The sequence below is a fragment of the Macrosteles quadrilineatus genome, unplaced genomic scaffold (assembly GCF_028750875.1).
Source record: "Macrosteles quadrilineatus isolate MER2022 unplaced genomic scaffold, UCM_ALF_1.0 Scaffold_5__1_contigs__length_97177068, whole genome shotgun sequence".
In the NCBI taxonomy this organism is placed as follows: domain Eukaryota; kingdom Metazoa; phylum Arthropoda; class Insecta; order Hemiptera; family Cicadellidae; genus Macrosteles; species Macrosteles quadrilineatus.
The window spans coordinates 83,494,199-83,518,430 of NW_026542598.1; the positions used below are offsets into that span (position 1 = coordinate 83,494,199).

The window sequence follows — 24,232 nt, forward strand, 5'->3', positions numbered from 1 at the left end:
CTTGTCTTGTCCTAGGATATGCCGGGCCACTGTGAGAGGCTGAGGTTACCATCGCTGGGTACAGAGAGCACCAGTAGTGGAGCAAGCTGTACAGCCAGTAAGGAACATCGCAGAGTGGTCGTCATGTGCTCAGCAAGGGTAGGCAAGAGCTCCATCATCTCACAGTTCCTTTGTCTTGTCCTAGGATATGCCGGGCCACTGTGAGAGGCTGAGGTTACCATCGCTGGGTACAGAGAGCACCAGTAGTGGAGCAAGCTGTACAGCCAGTAAGGAACATCGCAGAGTGGTCGTCATGTGCTCAGCAAGGGTAGGCAAGAGCTCCATCATCTCACAGTTCCTTTGTCTTGTCCTAGGATATGCCGGGCCACTGTGAGAGGCTGAGGTTACCATCGCTGGGTACAGAGAGCACCAGTAGTGGAGCAAGCTGTGCAGCCAGTAAGGAACATCGCAGAGTGGTCGTCATGTGCTCAGCAAGGGTAGGCTAGCTCCATCATCTCACAGTTCCCTTGTCTTGTCCTAGGATATGCCGGGCCACTGTGAGAGGCTGAGGTTACCATCGCTGGGTACAGAGAGCACCAGTAGTGGAGCAAGCTGTACAGCCAGTAAGGAACATCGCAGAGTGGTCGTCATGTGCTCAGCAAGGGTAGGCTAGCTCCATCATCTCACAGTTCCTTTGTCTTGTCCTAGGATATGCCGGGCCACTGTGAGAGGCTGAGGTTACCATCGCTGGGTACAGAGAGCACCAGTAGTGGAGCCAGCTGTACAGCCAGTAAGGAACATCGCAGAGTGGTCGTCATGGGCTCAGCAAGGGTAGGCAAGAGCTCGATCATCTCACAGTTCCTCTACGACAGGTTCCTCACCCGCTATCGAGAAACAGTTGAAGAACTTCACAGAGGTTTGTCAAACTTTTGTATCCTGGTGTTTAAAAACCTGTATCAATTCATTAAAATATAGTAAAAACATATTTGGAAAGGCTAGTTCTCCAATCCAAGTTAGTTCTGCTTTATCTGGGCTATGTAATAATCTGATAACTTATAAAGGGCAATGGTTCACTAATTTCAGATAGCGAGAAGGCGAAAGAAACTAATAAAGGAAATAATTAGTCGGTGTAGTAGATTTTCTCTCCTGGTTTTGTTAGCTCCAAAATAAGTTGTAGGAATATTAAATTCAAAATTGTAAATAGCCATGTTTACATCGAATGGCAGTCATAATACTTCTGATCTGGAGATGATATAAATACAACAAAGTATTGTTACGGTGTTAGTCACATGGACATGGCCCATGCAGTGATGAATGCAGTGAAGAGAAGGCGAAATGTGGTAAGCTTCAAGATGGAGCAGTTTCAATTGTTTATCTTCTCTCAACGAGAGTGTGCCCCTGGAATAATTGTTAACTCTGCAAGTTTATAACATTATTTTCCTTACAACGTGTTCTTCTCTCCAGGAGAGTACGAGCTCCAGGACGGAGCCTGTTTGACCCTGGACATCCTGGACACCTCAGGCGCCTACCAGTTCCCCGCCATGAGGGCACTCTCCGTCAACACAGCTGACGCCTTCATCCTAGTGTACTCCGTCGACGACGAGGACAGCTGGGAGGAGGTCAAGAAACTCAAAGACCAGGTCAGGAAACCCCTATCTCAGAATTTGCTGTAATTTAACTCTAATTATACATCAAGCTGGAAAGATTAAACAAGGAATCTTATATAGGGCACCATTAAAATTGTACTTTTTTATACAATTTAAGCAGCTACTTAGCTGAGTGATTATAGAGGTCACCTTTTAGTGAGAAGACTAGTGTTTCCTAAGCAATATTAGTACTAAGTTGCCTTCTCAGCATTAAATAACTCGTATGTCGATGAAAAAACTACTGAACAAACAAAAATCCCAAACTTAGGTCCTTAATGTTTTCTTGCACTGATTTCTTTTGAAGATGAAGATGACACCATTAGGCCATTGCAGATTTTAGTCAACATAATGTTGTTGAATACAACACTTTGTGTTATTGTATAGAAGATTTTTATTTGTAAATTTCTTCCTCTTACTAGATATTTATCTTTTTGTTAAGATGCAACGTATCGATTTAGGAACATCGCCTCAAAAATCAAGGCACAATAACGAAATACGGAAACTAAAATTTGTAGATCTTTATGAACTTAATCTCCAAAATAAAGGTCGTTTATTGAAGTATCATTCTAGATTTTTTAGAGTGGCTATAAAACGTCCTACACTTTACACACTTAGCGTGATTTATCTAGAATCTCATACTGTACTAGATCTTACACTAGTCTTCCCCTCCATCTAAATCTTTAGGTGACTACTATTACGACACCCTTTGACTCGTCATACATATTTCTCAGGGGGATTGACTGGTCTGCAAAACTCAACTGAGGCGGAACTTCAAAGGCTTGACTCCCTGGATACTAAGAAGGGGTCGACTATCGTAGAACATATATGATACATTACGTTGAATCTGACCAGGAGATTTACACTGAATTCATTTGGTGTTTTGTACCTGGTTTTCTACACCAATTGCAATTTTAGATTATTTACCTACGGCCATTTTTGTAAACTAGCCTTTTCAATTCAGTTCTTAGAATTGAAAAGGTTCACCTTCTTGTTTACTTACTTAACATTACTTGTGTTACTTTACAGTAAAAGTTTGGACCAGCGAGGTTTAAGGATTGAGAAAAAGAAGTCAAACTTCCAACTTATCATCTGTAGAGGCCTATTTAATTGATTGAGTGGTTGGGACAATGAGTCGTTGCGTCAAAATCAGTGGCAATGAGAGGTTATAAACGAAAACACAGCCTCTCTTAGTAGATTAGTAGTGATTGTTAGTAATTAAAAACGATCGAAGTAGCCTGACACTCGTAGAAGTTCTAAAGACACTCGCCTTTAGTGTTAAAGGCTCTTACCTTAACTTTTCTACTCGTGCCTTAAGGTATATCTCTACGCTATTTTTGTGTAAACTACTAATTTTAACTAAGCTGTCCAAACTCTGGTCTTATCTTCATGGATCTTTTGATAGAATATTACCATTTATTTAATACTAAAAGAAAAATTATTAGGATGTGTGTGCAGAATTTATTCCATCCATGACAGAGTGATCTCCTGGGAGCATTATGTCCACTCAGCACCACAGACAATTCTATCACATCCTCTTGCTCTACAGATCGTGGAGCGACGAGGACCCATGGTGCCCATCGTGGTGGTCTGGAACAAGTTGGTGCTGGCTGATAGGGTGATTTCCTGGGAGCATTATGTCCACTCAGCACCACAGACAATTCTATCACATCCTCTTGCTGTACAGATCGTGGAGCGACGAGGGCCCATGGTGCCCATCGTGGTGGTCGGGAACAAGTCGGAGCTGGCTGACAGGGTGATCTCCCGTGAGCAGGCGGAAGCTGTGGCAGTGTACGACTGGGAGTGTGGTTATGTAGAATGTTCAGCCAAGGAGAATCAGAACATCGTTCAGGTCTTCAAGGAGCTCCTGGTACAAGCCAAGGTATGATGGGAAATAATTGGGGGCTCAAATATGGACTGGCAGACGAATATTTGTCTTTGTGTTCATGGTTCAATTTTTGATGGGCTGTTTCATAATTTATTTTAATTGTTTGGGAGATTTGAAACAATAACGGTAGAATACGGGTTTTCATTAACTTCATGCTTTGAGATTTTACTGGTTAAAAAAATTAATCCTACCAAACCTCCTAGTAAATGAATTAAAACTATACAATTTAATATTTGTGTTCAATATCTTAGAAGTTTATTCATTTAGATATTATAGTGTTAACGTGCTAAACAACCCACTTCGCAGTCTCTAGCTCCTCTATAAATGTATTCAACAAATCTTTATGATACCCTTATATCTGATTGATTTCCTCCTACTTCTTCCATCATATTTCTTCCACCAATGACTTTTTTTGTTCTTCTTCCAGACAAGAGCCTTATCTTAAATGCATAAACTTCCTAATCTGTTCTGGTCTTCTTGAAATCCAATATCCTACTCTTTTCTTTACATAATCTCTTCATTATCTATCAACCTTCTTCTAGCGTTTTTTTGTTCTCATTCTTCCAACCTTCATATATTTAACATCCATAGAATTTTCCCTTCTCGCTTTCTTCTCTCACATGTCCAAACCATCTTAGTCTTGCATCAGGTAAAACCTCTTCCTCTTATAATGTCTTCAACTGCCTCTCTTCTTATCTATCTATTCCCAATTCTATCCTGTCTTTTTATTTTTATAACACTTAAAACATAATAATTTCTCCATCCAGAATTCTGCTACAACCTTATTCCCTTTTCCTCCACTTTTCCATTCACGTCTATCCTTGTAATCCAATCCTAACTTCAGCTGTTTATTGCACTCTTTCTTTTTTACATTACTATTCTTTCCCGATGTTAAATACATACTTCATGAAACATAATTATTTTACAGATTCACTACAATCTCAGCCCCGCTGTGAAAAGGAGGAGACAATCCCTTCCCAATTACGTTGGCAACAACGGTTCCAACTCGGCCAAAAGTAAATACATGCTCAAACGCAACTCATGCTCGGTGGCCTAACCAACTCATCCTTTCCCAGATGTATATACATGTAGTATATGGTTAACATAAGTATTTTATATAATGTTCAATGTTTTGTTGTGGAAAACCATTTGTATGTGCGGTTCCAAATATTTTCGGTTTGTAAAACCCGTAAATAAATGCAAATTTAGCTGTTTTGGGATACACAAAGAGTGACATTTTTAGCTGATATGTTCATAAATCGAAAAATGTGTTTTACGCTTGTTAGCTTTAAATATTTGATACGCTGTTGAGGATTTAAACTTGTTACGGGGGTGTTTGTGCAATAGTTTGCGGTTGACAAATTTATCATTATAAAAATATAACAACATTAAATAAAAAACAGTGGATTTTGTAAGTGGCTGTGATTGAGGAATGTATTTTTATAGATTGTAATAGTTGTTTAAATGGCCCATTAAACTGTATAGAAGTGGAAATCATCAATCAAGTTCGAGTTTAGGTTGTTTTTCCAAATATATGCTACACAATTGTTGTTTAGCTTGTTTTCTCTCAACATGATTATTTAATTGAAAACCTATTTTGAGTTGATATTTTAACATTTACAGGAATTTTGAAAAAACACTTTTATAGTCAAGGTATTTTGCTCGTAAGAATCTTGGTTTGTTTTGTTGTCTTTTCTTACTTGGATAATCTGGAAAGCCAATAATGTTGACAGAAATAATACTGAGAGAGAAGTTCTGAAATGATAAGATTTAGGAGCAAGTTACTTCCCAAAAATCTACAATAGTAATTGGAGTTTGATGATTGTGATTAACGATTTTGTCAATTATACGGTGCAATGAAAAGCACTGTAATTAAAGGGGTTTTTAAACAATGAGCTTGAAATGAATTCATAACTACCCAAATTGTTTCATTTAGTTAATTAACCATTATACAGTAGATACGAAAGCGTGATGTTTTAGAAGTTTGACTATGATCCTTCAATTTTTAAATAAATTTAAAAAAAAATTAAAAAGCATGGATTCGGTTCCGAAATCAGAGATTCTATGTCTATCTGTTAGATTTAAAAAGATTTTTTTAATATAGCCCACGAGTTCGTTTGGTTTGGAATTAAAAGATTCTGTATGGACGATGAAATACTTTAATTTCTCCATACAATTGCTCAAAAACCTTTAAAAGTTTCTTGTTAAGTCAATTCTAAAGGAAAACTTTGGAACCTTTCACTATGTATTCTAGAACATATTATTTTTCATGTTTTACCTAAATAGTTGAGAAGTTAAAACTATTAAACAATATATAAATATGCAAAACCCTAAATTTATGGCTCTATCAATTCAACAAAATATTACGAAAAAACAAAAAGATGTACTTTTATAAATATTTATGCTGTCATACAAATGCCAAATAACTAAACACATTAATCCGAATTAATTTGGCATGGGGAGTCAAGCAACCCACTTAAGAAAGGATATTTACAAACAAATTTGAATTTGAATGAATGTTAGGATTCTAACAAACGCAAAACTTGTAATCAATTTTACTGTTAACTGCAAAATCAATCGTAATTTATTACAAATGTAGCTATAAATGTAAAGTTTCTTTCTCAATGTACAACGTAGACACCAATGATGTTGATAATATATTTAATGTAACAACCATAATTTAGTATCAATGTGTTACCTAAGAGTGGACTATTTGACGATGACTCGTTTTGTCATTAAACTTAATGATAAAATAAGTTGTCTTCAAATAATCCATACACTATTCTGTTTCACGTTCATTTTCGCCAGCTCTGTATCCAGCTGTTATCTTCTGGGCTTAAGACAATCTACTGCAGCTAATTATTTTGGTCTTTCTCTGGTGATTTATCACTAATTTTATACTTTAAGCGAATTGTCCAATGCCCATACGGTATAAGTAATAAGCTATTACCTTAGGTATCAAGGCAAGACCTGGGCCCGAAACCGATTTACTTTTTATCGTTTAGAGGTCCCTAGAAGCAAAAAAAACATTCAATCAAATTTATATTCATTATTTACACGCGTATGCTTGAGTTTGAAGTTTGCAAGTGATCTTAGGTGTTGCTAAGCCGCAATACCATACCATTAATAAAATATTTTTCTTAAATAATCTCTGGTTTGCCTATAACCCTTGACTATTCATATAATAGTCAATGTCATTGACTATTGGAACCCAACAAAATCATATTTATTTTTATTAATTGCTTACAATACTGGAAAATGAATGTGAAACAGAAACGAGTACCAATATATGTACACAACTATTATGTATACCTTACTATTGTTACAGTTTAAATAAATTTATATTTATACGTTAATCAATGTGTTGTTTATTAACCCAGCACCCTCATAAAACTTAGTTAATTTTATACGACATTGAAACAGCTGTTTGAAATACATGTTGGAATGGTAAAGTATTTACTGTATTTTCATTCCTAAGGTAATTAGCATAAGCTGGGGTTGATTACCTAAGCAATATTTCTTATTACAAACTGATAGTTGAAAATAGTTCCAAATAAAAATATATAATTAAAAAAAATATCACTAAGGCGTAAATTGACATGTTTCGAAATGAGCTCTAGTTTATCAACCGAGGCAAAATAGAGGACTAAAAATGAGCTCGTGTCGAAAAGATTCTTATTGTCCGTGTGGTGAAAAACTATATTTTTCTTCATATTGCAACAATATTTAAAAACTAAGTTATAAAATGAAAATACTCATCATGTAAAGATAAACTCTCAAAACGATTTCCAATTTGTTTTCAATTTTGCTCATCCAAATAAGCAGCCGGTTTGTACGTGATTCGATTATGTAATCTATGTTGATTGTGTTAGTGTATAAAATTATCACTACAATCTATTAAATCATGATATTATTTATAGTGTATAAATTATTACTATCGATAGATCAAACTATTGACGAGAATACAAACAATAAGCTACAACCGAATAAGTAAATCAATACATAATTTCATTACGATTGCTTGCAATCAAAGTTTACAACTGTGCCTACAGCTTAACTCCCTAGGGACTAATAAGGCTTGTTACAGGGAGCAAAAGAGCTACTTTAGACCCGAAACGCATGTATTTAAAACAGCTTTTTATGTTATAAATTCTAAACATGGAACAAGTAATTTAAACTTTCATTTCAGATCACAGTGTGTATTAATACACAGGCCCAATAATTGAAACGTGGGTAAGGTATGTTTGTTTATTCAAACAACAAAATATGGAAGCAGTTTAGGAAGCTAACTTAATATAAACAATATCCGATTTTTGTTTAATTCGTTGGCTTAAAGAATGAAAACACCTTGATGAAAATATAACATGGGCCGAAGTGTGACGAACACTAACAGATCTTGTTATTCACAAACCTGGGCTTTTCTTTGGTGGTTATACTTTCACTCATTCACAAAGAAGATTCTCTTTAACCCCTAGTGATGAAATTTAATACTAATTCAATAATTATTATATTTGTAATGTATTTGCAAAATTGATTGATAACGCTTTCATTATTCACTTCAAAATACGCGGGGATTAAATATAAAATATTCGGGGAAAACAAATCTTCTTATAATACACGTGGCAAATGTAATTTTTCAAAACACACTAATGAACACGAATGTTTACATGGCTTTAAAACCACTTCAACGTTCTGCTTATTGTCTGGTGTGTTTATTTTGATGAAACAGTATTTATTTTTCAATTTGGACAATTATTGTAAATTGTTATTTGACGTTAACAAATTCAACTTAGATTATAGGATTTTCTGATAACAGGTTGACTACCGTTAAAAAAAATCAATTTATCATCTTACTCAATCCAATATATTTTAAGTAACTTAAAAACTCATATTTCAAATATTTTGTAGTGGAAATATTCTGCCAAAAATATTTTAAGTGAAATTGTTTAAAGCTTTACCACGTTTTAAAGGTTCTAACAAAGCACACCTATAGTGTTATTATTTTAAACCTCAGAGAAAAAAAATGTATTTCAATTTTTAAGGTATAAAATGCTTAACTCATTGGCGCTTGAAATATGGATCGCATAGCACTCAAAAGCTAGATTTGATTCTGTTAGCTTCGTTCAAAGATAACTTATCTGTTGTACTAGAGTGAGTAAGTTTTTAAGTAAGATTTTGAGGTCAGGCGAGTAAAAATATATTCTTCCCTACTACAAGGCCTTGACCAACATTGGGAAAACGCCACACTTGCCTATTGGCAAAATACATTAATAACAATAATAACAAAACGTGTAAACCTTAGCTTTGCGCAGACGCTCCATATGAACTAATGCGACAGCTGTCTCGGTAGGCCGGGACTGCGGTGTTGCCACTTTTCTCTCACTGCGGCCTTCTGTTACAGGAGGCTATAGTGAAGGATCAAGGCCCTACCAGAAAAACAATCCATGCTGCAGGACCCATGACGTCACACTAGTGGATAGATTCGTTGATAATTCATTGCCATATCCCATAATGTTTTAGTTAAATAAGCTGGATGTTTGTCAGATTTTAATGGTAAGATTTTAGTACAACCATTCACCACTGTGACGTAGTGTTGCGCTGCAGCATGGCCTGTTTTTCTAGTGGGGCCTTGTAAGGATGTTGAATGATAACTCTCATCATGATCAGCTGATAATTTTTCCAAAGCCCTATTGGTTGAAAACCCAATGATCTAGGAGAGCTGTGCCTCATTTCATACAGGTAAGAACTTATGACTTTTCTCAGGATAAATTTCAGTGACCCACTACTACTATGCTCAACTACCTAGAGCATTTTATGCAACACTTCCAAGTAAATGTCAAATTTACAACTTACAAATTAAAATAGGTTTCAGCAAACCAGGAAGATGAATCGTGATGATCTTTGGAAAAGATGAAACTACACAAAATGACAAAATGACATCAGTGTTATTAAACATAATTTTGTAAAAAATAAATCCATTGGTATCAGATCGCATGATCGTGGAGGCTAGTTCACAGGTACATTACACGAAATGATGCGATCACCGAATGTTTCTTGCAATGAGGCTATTGTTTCAATCGCTGAATGGTACACGAAATGATGCGATCACCGAATGTTTCTTGCAATGAGGCTATTGTTTCAATCGCTGAATGGTACACGAAATGATGCATTTACCGAATTTTTCTTGCAATGAGGCTATTATTTCAATCGCTGAATGGTACACGAAATGATGCGATCACCGAATGTTTCTTGCATCGAGGCTATCGTTTCAATCGCTGAACGGTAAGTATCGACATCATGGAGAAACCTAATATTGTTCACATCGTAATTTAATCGAGGAAGGAAGAAGTTGTTAATAGCTCTATAGTGATCTCCATTCACAGTAATATTATGGCAATTTGAAAAAAAAATTCTGTCAATCAGTCAACCCACCGTAATGCACATCAAACTGTAAATTTTCATGGATGCAACGGATTTTCAACCAAAAGTTCTTTTATTTCCTTCACTCCAAATCTAGCAGTTTTGTGGGGATGCGTTCATTACTATGGTCTCGATAATGTCCATGATTATTATAAGCTTTTTGTTTGTATATTTAAAACAGCAACTTTTCACACTTATTTAGAATCATGTATTTCCTTCAACTACATGATAATGATGGAACCCTTTGCAGACACTGCAAGGAGCCTGAAACCCTTCCGCATGTCCTTGGCTCTTGTCCCTTTGGTGCCTTACTGCGTAATGCAAGGCACCATACTGTAAGAGCAATGATCGCAGAAGAACTACGAAAAAAGGCTGGCAAGTAGTAGAAGAAATTGGCGTTGCATTGAAGATGGTGGATCGAACAGAGGATTGGACATTTTAATATATGATACCAAATCTAAAAGTGGAATTGTAATTGATCCAACTGTAAGGTTTGAAACATCAACAAATCAACCCCTAGAAGAAGATGAAGAAAAGAAGAAAATTTATAGTAAATGTGAAACTTAATATTTAAGAAACAAATATAATCAAAATGTTATATCAGTAATTGGCATAATGATTGGTGCAAGAGGGACTATTACAAAATCATTTTACGAATTTAAAAAAAATATAAAATAATCTTCCATCAAAATTAAAAAATGAAATATTAAAGTGTTAAAAGGATCATTTAAAATCCTTCAAAATAATTTATATGGACAACGTTTTTAATCTAAGTTACATATTATTTATATCATAAATTTAAGTTTTTGTTACTGTGTCTAATAGGCAAAGTTTATTATAATAAACTCAGTTTTCAAAATAAATAAAAAATATAAGTTATGTTTAAAAGTGATTAACCCAAAAGTAGGTGCAAATCATTAGGACTTACGACCACAAAACTATCTTAACAAAAAAAATTAACAATTCTAAATTTTTCAACAGTTTATGAACTACAAAGATAATATTAAAAAAAAAATATTCGAACGAATTATTATTCACAAATAGTTGTATAAATAACTTCACAATTTTGTTTAAATGCTTTGTATCTTAAGCTAAGTTTACCTGTGGCTTGTACTCATTTTCCTAATATGAAATTGTAGTTTTAATACAAAGATAAAGCGAAGGTAAAAAGAAATAACGGATCCTGTTCTGTAAAATAAACTTGGCGAGCTCATTATCTCAGGAGTTCCTAACCTTGGAAACTAAACACCAGACTATGCCCTTGTCGAGCACGTTTAATTATTAGAGGTGTTTGAATTCCTTGACTAAAGAAGGAAAACTTTATCAAATCACCGCTGCATAATTATTTGATAATATTTACGAGTCAAGAAAATAATACTGAATTATATCTTGAGTTGTTTTCAGAAAAATATCTTTCGAAATTAAATGAGCTAGTTTGCATTTCCATTTGTTGTATTTTTATTGTTTGTGTTTTGGTTTATTAAGGAGAAATCTCTACAAAAATACATTTGTTGATAATCAACATTGTTGGTTTGTTTGCAAATTTTAAAAGTTACTTACCTGAAAGTTACCTGAAGCTATTACCTGAAAATAATCTATTCTAAAATAAAATTGGATTTGTTTATAAGCTTGGGCTTCTCTTTTATAATTTACGACAGAGCTAAGTTAAAAACATATGAAGTAGACTCAAAGTGTAACTAGTGTAAAAAATATAATAATAATTTGTTTGGATTTAGATATTCGAACCGATCTAGAACTTGGCACATTTCCAACAACTAAGGTATTGATACTACTTTAAAATCAATGACTGCCCCATTGAAAAAATCTTTAAAAAAATACAAATGACATTAAAATACACCAAATAAAAAAGTTAAACTACTCTCATTATTTTTAATTTTGAGGTATTTTTAACCACGGTAAGGATAGTAAAATTCGCCCCAAAACTATGAAATAAATTGCAATTCTTATGGATCATCTGGCAATTTTAAGGAATACTTTCGTCCAGTTTAAAAGTAAATGTTTAACACAAAAAAGTATTCTTTTTGTGATTTACCCATAAATAATAGGAAAAAAACTGATTTTCACGAAAATGCCTCGAACGCCAACTTAACATTATAACAACTATAATATTATAGTCCGCTTGATTCCTAACAAAATTACAACCCCCAACGCTGTAAAAATTACGGTTCAACACTCGTTGCAACTTTTGTGATTTTCCCTTTAAAATATCATAGTTTTAACCCGTTCACTCATGATAAAGGTTGTTGACAAGCTAATGAGAGAAAGTATGTGTCAGATTACTGATACCGTTTATTGTGTTACAGAGAGTAAGGGAAACACACGTTAGGGTTGAAATATTAAATAAATGTTCGACGAACAATAATAAGTTATTCGCAGCACACGAGGAAATTCAACAAAACCAATTTGTTACACATCCTTTGATCTAAGAGATAAAATAGTTCCAAGAAGACCCACTTTAACAAAATTCAATCTAAGCCTAGGTCTTTTATCATAGTAAGTAAATCAAATTACGTATAAGGAAACTAGGATTCCATTTAAATCGCGCTCACATAGAAGGTTTCCAAATATCAGTAAAATATTTTAAAATATGCTGTAAAATACGAAATAAGGTTATTTATACAAAATTATAAAATTATATTTATATATTATAGCCAACTTTAGATCTATTTGGTAATCCTAACCCTGTACTGTAACTGACAAGAGTATGAGTTTTAACGTACTAGCCTTGGGTACGAGTGTCTTTTTTGGGTACAGCTAAATTGGCCTTAATAGCTGGTAAGTTGATGTTCGAGGCATTACAATTTTACTTCTTTTCTCTCCTTGAACCTCATTGGTCCAAACTTGTACTGTAATAAAACAATACTGTTAAGTGAATCTTTGCAATTCTAAGAACCGAACTGAAACGGCTAGATTACAAAACGGTCGTAAATAAAAGTGGCATTGTTGATTTTTTCACAGTCACTAGTTTGACTCAGGTATTATCCTGTTTTCCCTAGATGCGACTACACAGGTCACCCACGTGTCTAGGTTATCTCATTGTCAATGGAAGCTTCAATAACACTTTATGATGTTTTACGGCAGAGCGTTAACAATAACGACTGCGCGTTATTTCTCATTTCGCTTTCAATCTGAATAAAAGAGGCAACGAAACGTTCTGTTAAAATAACAGTTTCAGAAGATTAGTAGATTATTAAGCCGAATATAGTTTAATATTGAGTTTCTTTTGGTATTTGTAATTGCTATATAACATCGATATTTCTCATTGATTCAATAATGTCCTCCTCTAATATAATCAAACTGGTGGAGGGATTGGAGAGGTCAATTAAATTACGGATTATAATTAAACGTGATGAGTTTAGATTGAAAAGTTTGTTTTGACAGTGTTTTACGTAATTACTAGTTTCTAACAAAACTAAAAAAATGTTTTTAAATGTATTTTTGTCTGGCTTCAAATTCTCAGTTTAATAAATTAGCTATATAAATTAATAATAATAATATACATTTATTTTATACATAAATTAATAGCTATATAAACCTAACCTAACCTATCCTAACCTACCTGTAAGCTAACTGTTATAAATTATCAAATCCACCAGGTTGTAGTTGTCAAGTAAAATTTACTGAGGTATTTTTTTAGAAATTTGTCATGTGACTGGACTGTTCCAAAACAAGTCAATTGGTCTTATAATTTATAATGATCGACACTACTTTATAAATGTTTAATATTGTTATATTATTAATCTAATTATAAAATTGATTTAAAAATCAGGGGTATTTGAATAATATTTAATTCAAACATATTCCTTGCATGAATTTAGACACAGTTGTATTTACAATTTTAAATACTAGGTAATAATAATATCCTTATCGCCAAACTTCTCCACTATAACAACACCTTCAGTTCTTAAAGAATGATACACTTTCACACACTGAATACTAATAATATTTATCACCTACATACAAAATCTTATGATATGGCACGTGGTGAAAACACTTTCTAAACAAGACTATCATCCAGTTTTTGGGAGTACATTTTGATGTTCCGTTTCCAATCTTAAATAGTTATTTGTGCAACTAGTGAGAAAAGTGAGCAATTGACTCACTCGAGAGAAATCCTTACTCACGAGCCGTAGGCGAGTGAGGAATGGTTTCTCGAGTGAGGCAATTGTACTTTGAACTCGAGTTGCACATTATACTTTTCCTACAGTTACCATAAAACAAATAAATTGGTGAAGAAACATAACCTATTTTTACACAGAAGTGAACTTTTAACATAACATTTAATGCGAAGTGACAAATACAACAGTACAACAGCTGACCAGCTGATTTACAGCCAGTGCTGCCAACGTATTTCGCGCGCATACGACGTTGACTGCATGTTACGCGCTCACTATTTCGTGCCTTCACGTTGCAAATCTGGAGTGAGACAAAGTAATTAGAGTGAGACAATGTTAACATTGTCTCACTGATGAGCGAATTGGCCACTTTGCTTTCTCAAATCAGTGAGAGAACATGTACATTGTTAGGTAACTGTAGGAAAAATATATTATTTGAGATTCACTTTCAAAATATTTTCTCAACTTCCTTTCTAAGGCCAACCTTCGTGTATTTTAAATGTAAATACCTGTAGAAAATAGTTCCTTATCCACAGATCCAGAGGTATAGGTTGACTTGGGAATTGAAACACGTTCTATTAAAATAAAATTGCAGTTTGACAATCTTTAGGGCATTTTTTTTTATTTTAAGTAACAATTTAAAGTTTTTTTTTTTTTAAATTATATTATTTGATGTAATATCAATCTAAACAGATTAGTAAATACTAAAACACATTTCCAACTACGTTTTCATTTATTGAACAACTTGTTTCTGTATTTTTTATTAATAGGCTACACAATATTGTTTACACTGTTTTTACTTTACTTTTCAACGGCCAAATAGCGGAAACATATTTATTTTTAATCAACACAAATTTTTAATTCGTCTACCAGAAAGTTTTGAGTGATGGAGTGTTTATTGTTTATTTTCGTCTAACTAATTTTCACTTGAAGTATTGCTTTTCTCAAGGATTGATGCATGTTTTGTTTACTCGACCGTGAACGAAATAGAAATTCTTCGGCATCTTTCCTGAATAATAATGTCTAACAGTGTTTCCGTGTTGAATCAGAACCATCTAATTAAATATAGGATAAAATGACTATCCTTGCCATTGTAAACGTTCAATAATGGATATCTGTATATTAATTGTTTGTCTTAAAGAAATTGTATTCTTGTGCTGTCATTTTATTTTGCTTATTCCACGATACCATTGCCCATGCCTCACCTTATAAACCTAACCTAACCTAACCTAACCTTCCTAACCTAATCTTATCTAACCTAACCTACCCAAACCTTCCTAACATAACCAATCCAACCTAACCTTCCTAATCTAACCTAACTTCAAAACCCTCAATACAGTCAAGAATCCCCATAAAGCCCAACCTTTGTTTACAAATTACATTAAATAGATACAAACACAACACACAAAAACAAGCAGACAAAAATTACAACAAAATAATAAAATTCAAACTTTTGTAGTTTATTTTGTTGTTATTTCCGCAGAAAACGTTTGCACCATTTTCTTCAGGTAAAAATCTAGTTTCTTGTGATATATATATTACTGAAATAATTTGTATGTATGCCTACCCATGGGACTTAAATACACCCAGTTAAGTTACACCACCCTCTAATTGAAAACATAATAAAATCTTCACAATCATATTTCCTGCCAATTTCGGATCTTTAAATTTCAATCACTTTTTGTGTAGCCACATACTAAAAAACTGTTCTAAACCTGTTCGACAAACCTTGAGTCTAAACCCAAATTCCAAAACCATATAATCTTCGCTTTAGTATAGCTTAAAAGGAATAAACTCATACTTTACGATTCATACAAAACAAGACGACTTCCTCAACCAATATTGCTTCCAAGGGATGTTTTTATCCTAAGTTAATACTGTTCCGACACAAATGAGAGTTAAAGAGCATTTCGCTGCGCCAAGGATTACATAGGACTTCACTTAACTTGCTCTGTTGGCTTCCTTTTTATTACTCCACAACACATTAAGGGGTCACTGACCTCTATGTCGTTGCGTAATGTATTTCCGCGTGTGCAATCACATTTTGACGAGTGCTTCAAACCAGATAACAATCTTGGTTATATTCGGTGTTTCAAAGATGGAACAAAACCACGAATATCAGAACAGAAACTGTAGGGATCGTAAACATGAGAAAATGTCGTCACTGGTCCGAATGTATAGCCTACTAATAATCGTTGACAGCTGGTTTGGAAGTTTTTTGACAGTTTTTAATTGGAGTTGAATTATGTTTACTTTTGGGCCAGGAACACTGTTTTTTAATGTTGATGATTTATACAGGGTGACAAAAAAGTCTGGAAACGGCTTGATATCTTTTTAACTAAAATTGTTAGAAAATTAAAACTTTTCACATCATCTTATATGTATGAGAACTACTTTTTGCAAGCATTACCATTTTTTGACCTTCACCAGGGGACGGCCCATGAGGAGTAGGTACATAATCTTTAATGTAAGCATAGATTGATATGCACGTCATTTTAAAGATCTGGTCAAGTGGAGTTCATTGCCGGAAACCGCGTCAAAAAAGGTTCATCCGTTACAAAATGGCGGCAGTCCAATGTTCTTGCGGAATATACCTGCAGAGGCCTTAGAATTGGTAAATACTCATATTCAACATTAGCCGGGAAATCTGAAACCCATTTAAATTCGTTTTGAAGATTGAATAATATTAGTCTATGGGCTAGTTGACTTTAAAATACAGTTTCAGCTCTCAAGCTAATGTTTAATACGAGTATATACCAATAGTAAGGCCTGTGCAGGTATATTCAACAAGAACTTTGGACAGCCGCCATTTTGTAACGGATCAACCTTTTTTGACGCAGTTTCCGGCAATGAACTCCACTTGACCAGACCTTTAAAATGATGTGCATATCAACCTATGCTTACATTAAAGATTATGTACCTACTCCTCATAGGTCGTCCCCTGGTAGAGGTAAAAAAATAATAATTCTTGGAAAAAGTAGTTTTTATACATGTAAGTTGATGTGGAAGGTTTGAATTTTCTAACGAATTTAGTTAGAAAGATATTAAACCGTTTCCAGACTTTTTTGTCACCCTGTATATTTTCTGTTCTAGTAATCGTAAGCAAAACTAAACGGGTGTGTTTTCTGTTTACTAAAATAGCTGTAAATGCCAACATAGAAATACATGTTTATAAGTTTGCTTTGATATAACAATTTTTTTCTTAGGTACTGAGTTAACTGTAATGGACTTTTTTATTAAATGGATACTAAAAAGAAATAAAAGAGGTTTTGTAAATCTGAGTTTGTACGAACTGGAGTTGTTTGACTGTTCACCGAATATTCCTCGCCCAACTATGACAAGGATTCTTTCCTGAATCTTTTTCGGAAGTTTTGTGTAATCAGTCATAACTCTAGTCCGACTAAATTTTGACTTACAAGTCACCTTTTACAGCTTTCTAGTAGCTCTCGTAACAAAGTCCGTCAAAGTTCATCAAGTAGCTGAGAAGCATTTAACCATACAAAATAAACGGCATCGGCAAACTGACACATTCTTTATCCTGTTTGCATGTGAACAACCCATATAAGGGTAGTGGGAGTAAAAAAATTAAATGTCATGGCTAAAATCACAAAAATAGTAATAACTTTTGAAAGTAAATTCTACACTGCTGGGATTGTAGTATTTTCTTAAAAGTTAAAAGGATGTATGACTTCGTATAACCTTACATTATGTGGTTTAATTTTGTAACGATTAGATGGTTATTTCACAATATGATGAAAATATTTGTTCATCACACAGAGTGAAAGTGTCTTTGTGGTACTAATCGTATTGATGCACTTTCGCTCCTAGTAATTGGAGCGAATTGGATTCAAATGGAGTAATTGGAGTCAAATTGTTATTGACGTTTCCAAAAACTTACGAAATAAGCACGATAAAATACTACATTCCTTGCATATTGGAATACATTAAATTGTAATCCTCTTTTGAAATGTAAGAAAAGATAATCATTATGATTTTAGATTTGATCATTACTTTATATAAATCCAAGAAAAGAGGAAAACGTGCATACGACGGTAAAATCATTCAATGTTATTTGCTGTTTCAATACTTCCTCGAGGGTAATATAACATTTCTTGGAATTTAAAAGATATTACATTCATATCTTCTGCAACTTTGTAATAATATCTGTTCTCACGAGTACACTTATTTACCTTTAACAAGCAAACAAAAGCTTTATTTTACTCCAAAAATTAATTTGATGGATAGACCCCTCTTCATTCTTATGGTTTCCAGTTTTATTGATATTGTAATTAAGATATAATTTAATAAACTCTATTCTTAGCATTAAGTAGCTTTTTTTAGACTTTCTCAAATAGTAAATAAGCTAACCATAAATGGCAAGGGGAGACCTAAGCCCGGGACTAACTTACTTTTTCGTTTTGATATCCCCAGTAGCCAAGATACCATTCGTTCAACTATTCTATATGTATTACTAAACTAACTATTCTAATGGGATCGGTGTGTTATGGATTTTTTAAATTGTTCTCAAATTCTTTTTTTCAATTTTTTACCCTTAAAACATAAAAAGTAAAAACGCACATTTTTATGACAGCCAACGTCTTGAGCTAAAAACCCGTAATCTGAATGTTAGTGTTGCTAAACAACCAATTAAAGGCTGTTAAACACAATTAATTCAAATGGAACTGTCATAAAGACAATCAGCAAAACTGGACCTTTGAAAGCCTTCTCTATAAATAAACAAAAAACTAGGGGGATGAAGGCCTAAAGGACTACCATTCACCACTCCGTTGGGTCATAAGCTTTAAAATGACACCTCAATCGTATAAATCGGTTAAGTAGGACGGATGAAAAATGAATATACAAAAAAAAAACTCTTATTAAGTATAAAGATTAAATGCAATTTCTTGTTTTATACTTGTCATCTCAGTGTAGAAAAATAAATGGACAAGTGGTAGAAATACGTTAAGGGTGTCAAGTAGACTAATGTACTTGCACTTAGCAACCTTTGAGCGGGGCGCTGCCATCTTGAGTGGGTGTAATAGGGACTTAAAGGACATTGTTGGCGTTGACTTTCTGTCATCGTGTTGTCGATGCAACATGATATTTGTATATTTACTTCCCCTGCCGTCCCTTATTGTATATATTCAAGCTTGACATATATAAAAAATTTAGCCGCTGATATTTATAGTGAGGGAGGTACTGGATGACAAATTCATGTTGTTCACGAAGAAATTATTACATAGCTAGTATTCTACAGTTTGTGGCTAAACTGAATGGAGAACTAGTAAACTATTTATTTAACGACATTCTATTTATCTAAGTATTAAAAAAGTCATTAGAGTTTTGATAGTATCTCATTATTTTTTTTTTTTTTATTAAACTTCAGGTCGTCAATTTTAAATTTTACTGCGGTTCAGGATGCATTATATCCAGGATACAAAGTTGTACAAAGTTACAATGAGTCAAATTTTCTGTTAAATATTATTTCAATCATGGTTTAACTAACTTAAACCTACCAGAGTTAATACATTAATATATATGAACAAATAACACTAACTTGTTACCGATTAAGGACATCCATAAATATAATACGTGAAGGCGATTTCTATGAAACACTACTCCTCCGTTAATGATGGACGGATTTTTACAAACGATGTGTCAAAATTAAATATTTTTTGTGTAGACGCCCCCTTTCACCAATTCCTGTAATAAAGGTCCTCGGGCTTTGCCCCACAGGCCATGAAAATCCCAATGTATTTCTTATGATGAAAAGATGTTTACAGACGAATAATTTGTATTAATTACAGCTGTCCATAGTAAACACATGATACACACAAGAGTGTTCGTTTTCAGTTACGATAACTGGAGTAGAGTGATTGATTACATTATCTTTGAGTTGACTCTTTTAAGTCATCGAAAGTTATGACTGTTATACGTTTTGAAATAACGCCTGTAATACTTTGCAATTGCTCGAATTCGAGCAACAGTTGCACTAGTAACAATATAATAGCTGATATTACATAAGTTAGAGATCAACACGACTTGAATTGAATGCCAATCAAAATCCAATCACATGTATTGAGATCATGTCGGGCTCAATTGGAATCACGGGAAATGAAACATTCCCTCTATCTCTTAACTTCCGGTATTGGTCATTGACAGTGACGTAGACCTTTTGTTTATTTAGGCCGACTAATTAAATTGTTTTAGTCCGAAAATGTGTATGAAGTTAAAGAAGTTTAGGTAAAGTTTTATAGATTGTCGGTAAAGGTTTGTTACAATTTACAATTTTTTTTAAATTTTAATATGGAAAGTTCGTGCATTAATTGCGTCCAAGACTTCCTTAAGAGTCTTCCTTAGTGGTAGCCATGTTGGATTTCTTCCCCATAAGAACAATGTTAAACATTACATCATTTGTGGACACGTAACGGCGTTATTTGTTAAGATATAGCTTTGAAATTTATAATTTGTATTTTTAACATAATAGACTCGTGACTGAGGTTTTTGAATTTCGAAAATCCATTTTCATTTCCTTTCAATAATTAGCTTAATTTTAAGCTAATTAATAATCAATTATTCATTATAAAAATTAAAACTTGTGAAATAAAAAACGTCAATCTCTAGAGGACCGCAATTCCTTAAATTTAACTCCTTATCCATAATTATATGACAATTTGCTGATGAGATATTTGGACCCAAAGTTAACATTGTTCTTATGGGGAAGAAATCCAACATGGCTTCCACTAAGGAAGACTCTTAATTGCGCTAAGCCCTCAAAGGGTCCCAAAAATGTTCCTAGTTGCGCCCAAGTCCAAGCCAGGTAAGGGTGAGTTGCCGGCAGAAGGAATGTCCTTGTTTACATGTCATCCTAACATATCCTAACCTAACCTGATCCAACCTAACTTAACTTAACCTAACCTAACCAAACCAAGTCCAAAGGTTATTGCAACCTTTATGATTTTCCCTATAAAATATAGTTACTCCCACCGCCTAACACAGGTTGTTGTTTGAAGTTCATTGTTGGTGATGGTGAGTTAATGTTGTTCAAAGGTTTATTGCGGACATTTTCCATCACGAAAGTAAAAAACAATACCTTTTTTTACTTTCGTGATGGAAAATGTCCGCAATAAACCTTTGAACAACAGGTTGTTGACTTGAATGGGAGAAAGTATGACTTAGATTGCTGATACCGTTTATTCTGAAATCCCCTGGGATAAATAACTCAGCAAATTTCCAAGCCAAATATGCAGCCCTAGTTTCAGGCTAAAGTGCAAGGACGTTAATGCTATTATTCAGACCAGACTAATGTGCCAGCTTATGAGACAGTTTGACGATGGTGGCGATAACTCTCTGGAGAGAAATGCAATTTGGAACTTACACCTCCACTCGACCCTGAGTCTGAGGTTGTGTTAAATCATATCCAAAAACGTTTTCTTACTGTTGTCTGGAATAAATGAGAGATTGAGAAGGGAAAATATATTTCAAAAATGTTGTAATGTGGTATTATCAAACTCAAATTGAACCATGACAATATTTTTGAGAATAGTGGGTAAATTTTAATAGTAATCCCACTATAGTAGAAAATATTGCACTTTTCAATAGGGTCCAAAACTTAATTCCAATGTCAAAATAACAATCGATAACTTTATACATTTCAAATATCTAGTACACCATGGAGACTAAATGGTGATTTAGTTTCCTCAAACAGGTTGCAATTATCAAAAAAGTATAAATTAAAATCCATTTTATCTGTCTCTTGTTTACAATCTGACCGTGGTTAAACATTCAATTGAAGGATCAGCTGTTAGATTACAATTAATTTTTAAACAGCTGTAAAGGAAGTTATTCAGCTTTGAAAGCGAACTTTGGAAATAACAGAAACGGAAGGGGCCAACCCTTAAGGATATAACCTTTTTCGTTACCGTTCGCAGGTCTGCTGGATCATAAGCTTTAAAATGACACCTCAATCGTGAAAAATCAGTTAAGACAGTTGAAAAAGGGATGAAACAGAAAACCCCCTTAAGTATATAGATTATTTCCTTTATGAATTTCCAAATTGTCTATTCAATAACATTGTAAGTTTTCCCACTACCGTCAAAAATGTCGTGAAATTGTCCAATTCATAACACAACAACAAATCTTGTCACTAAAATGCTAACCTCAAATGTTTACAATACTCGTTGATCTGTTGTCAACTTCTTGTCAAAAACAAATTCATGCTGTAAACACTGAATAAATGTTTACACCATCGGAGTAATTGTCAACATAAATAAGCGTTCTTTAGACTGTAGTAAACATTGGTCTTAAATATTTGTTATAAACTTCTGTGTAAACAATACTAAATCAACGACATCTGCATTACCAAAATGTTACTATTGGATTGTCAAAAATATTGTGAAGTAGTTTAATTCAAATTTATTATCTACCAATTGTGTTTCCAAACTGTCTGTTAGAACGTCATTAAAAGTGAAACAAAATTCGACTAATATACTATGAAATTAATGTATAACATAGCTATTGTATTTTTATCTTTAAGTCGCTTTAAGGAAACCATTGACTAATCAAGTTGAAATTGCACGGAAAATGGCTAAATATTGAGGATTGGTATTTGCTAATTTTCGTTTTGTAGACCCAGAGCTCTGTCCCATGGGCTTTCAAAGTACTGAGGTAGGGGTTAAGTTAAATTGATTGGTATCCATGGCAACGAAAGGAATAACTACAATGATTAAATTTGCTTTGACAGCCACGGCGAGTTTCATAATAAACTACAAGTTACAAGCTGTAATTTCTAACTTGTAATTTCCATTAGATTTGCATTGGGTGATCAGCTGATTTACTAATAATATTAGTTTAGTTCATCATAAAACAGCTGATGGAAACAAATAAACAGAATATCATGTGATAGTAAGGTCTAGTGTAAAATGATGTGGTTTTAGTCAACGATTATAGGGAATACGGAAAGTTCTATCATAAAACTCCCTTAGTAGATTTGTCATCTTTATCAGCTGAAGACAATTTTATTGTTAGTTCCGTCCGACTGCTCGCCCCCTAGTTATATAACCAAACAGTAAAGCACAAATCATTAAATTAACCCTAAAATAGAATCCAAATTTCGACACTATCCCCCAGTGTCACCAACATGAACTATTTTTTTTTAATATATAACATTGTTATAATAAAGTTTTCTAAACCATGGTAACTTATTCTCAACTAAATTTTACTATTCCCGTCATTTTGTTCGGACAATAGAATATTTCATTTTCTTTTCAAATGAACTGTAACAAGGGGTTAAAAGAAGACTCGTAAAAAATTAAGGGCAAAAGTTGAAAAGTTGTTTTATGTAGTAATAATTGTCACTAAACTTTCCCCAGTTGTGAACGTAGTAACTTTGTTCAGAAAGTTCAGAATTCAGAAAGAGTTAACAGTCAGATATTGTGTTTGTGGAGGTAGTACTCCCATGATAGTTTTGCCTGAATTTCTTGAAAATGCAAACTTAATATGCAATCCAACTGCTGGTCTGAATATAATAAGGTTTTAACTGACCAAAAGATCCCCGTCCATAGAACGAGCACACAGCTAGTAAATAATAAATACAACCTAATTAACAAGTTGGCAGCTTTGTGAAATATAAAATAAATACCAATTTGAGAGAAATAAAACTCTAAAATAAATACAGCTTAGACAAGATTAAAGGGTTAAAACATGTTACATTTGTAATTTTGAATCTATATATTAATAGGCAAGCATGTTTCTTTAAAACCTTTTTTCTAACTCGTGTGCATCGCAGTGAAAATCTTCGCATACTGTTAGAAAGATACTTTCCTGTAGATGTTCAGAATCTCTTTATAAATTAAAATAGGCTCACATATAAGCACAACAAATGAATTTGAAAACTTACAAAATTAACATAGGCCTTATGGGTTGTCATGATGGTGACGAAATGTCAAAGAAATATAAACAGAAAATCAAAACATATGGAAGAAATTCCAGTCACATGTTTTATTTACAGTGTGGGGTTTACACTGTACATTACATAGAGTAAGAAACAGCCATGTGTCCCTAACTTTGCTTGAATAGATAACGAATTTTTCATTTCATTTACATATTTTTGGTCGAGTTTTCGACCACGAGGACCACTAGTAAAGAATATATACAAAATAGTGAAC

At 33.6% G+C, this 24,232-nt stretch overlaps 1 protein-coding gene across 1 annotated transcript; it reads left to right on the forward strand.

Moving 5' to 3' along the window:
- Positions 1-690: 690 nt before the first annotated feature.
- On the forward strand, positions 691-5,383 carry LOC128995259 (GTP-binding protein Rhes-like). The gene is made up of 4 exons (XM_054420214.1): positions 691-895; positions 1,444-1,619; positions 3,310-3,504; positions 4,439-5,383. Exons 1-4 carry the CDS (start codon positions 691-693, stop codon positions 4,565-4,567), a joined length of 705 nt encoding a protein of 234 aa, XP_054276189.1. The 3' UTR covers positions 4,568-5,383.
- The last annotated feature ends 18,849 nt before the right edge of the window (positions 5,384-24,232 follow it).

Bases quoted from the DNA above. Each gene is read 5' to 3' on its own strand.
- LOC128995259 (XM_054420214.1), top strand. From the start codon at position 691: ATGCCGGGCCACTGTGAGAGGCTGAGGTTACCATCGCTGGGTACAGAG. The intron at 896-1,443 runs GTTTGTCAAACT...TCTTCTCTCCAG, and splicing joins AGTTGAAGAACTTCACAGAG to GAGAGTACGAGCTCCAGGAC. The intron at 1,620-3,309 runs GTCAGGAAACCC...CTTGCTGTACAG, and splicing joins TCAAGAAACTCAAAGACCAG to ATCGTGGAGCGACGAGGGCC.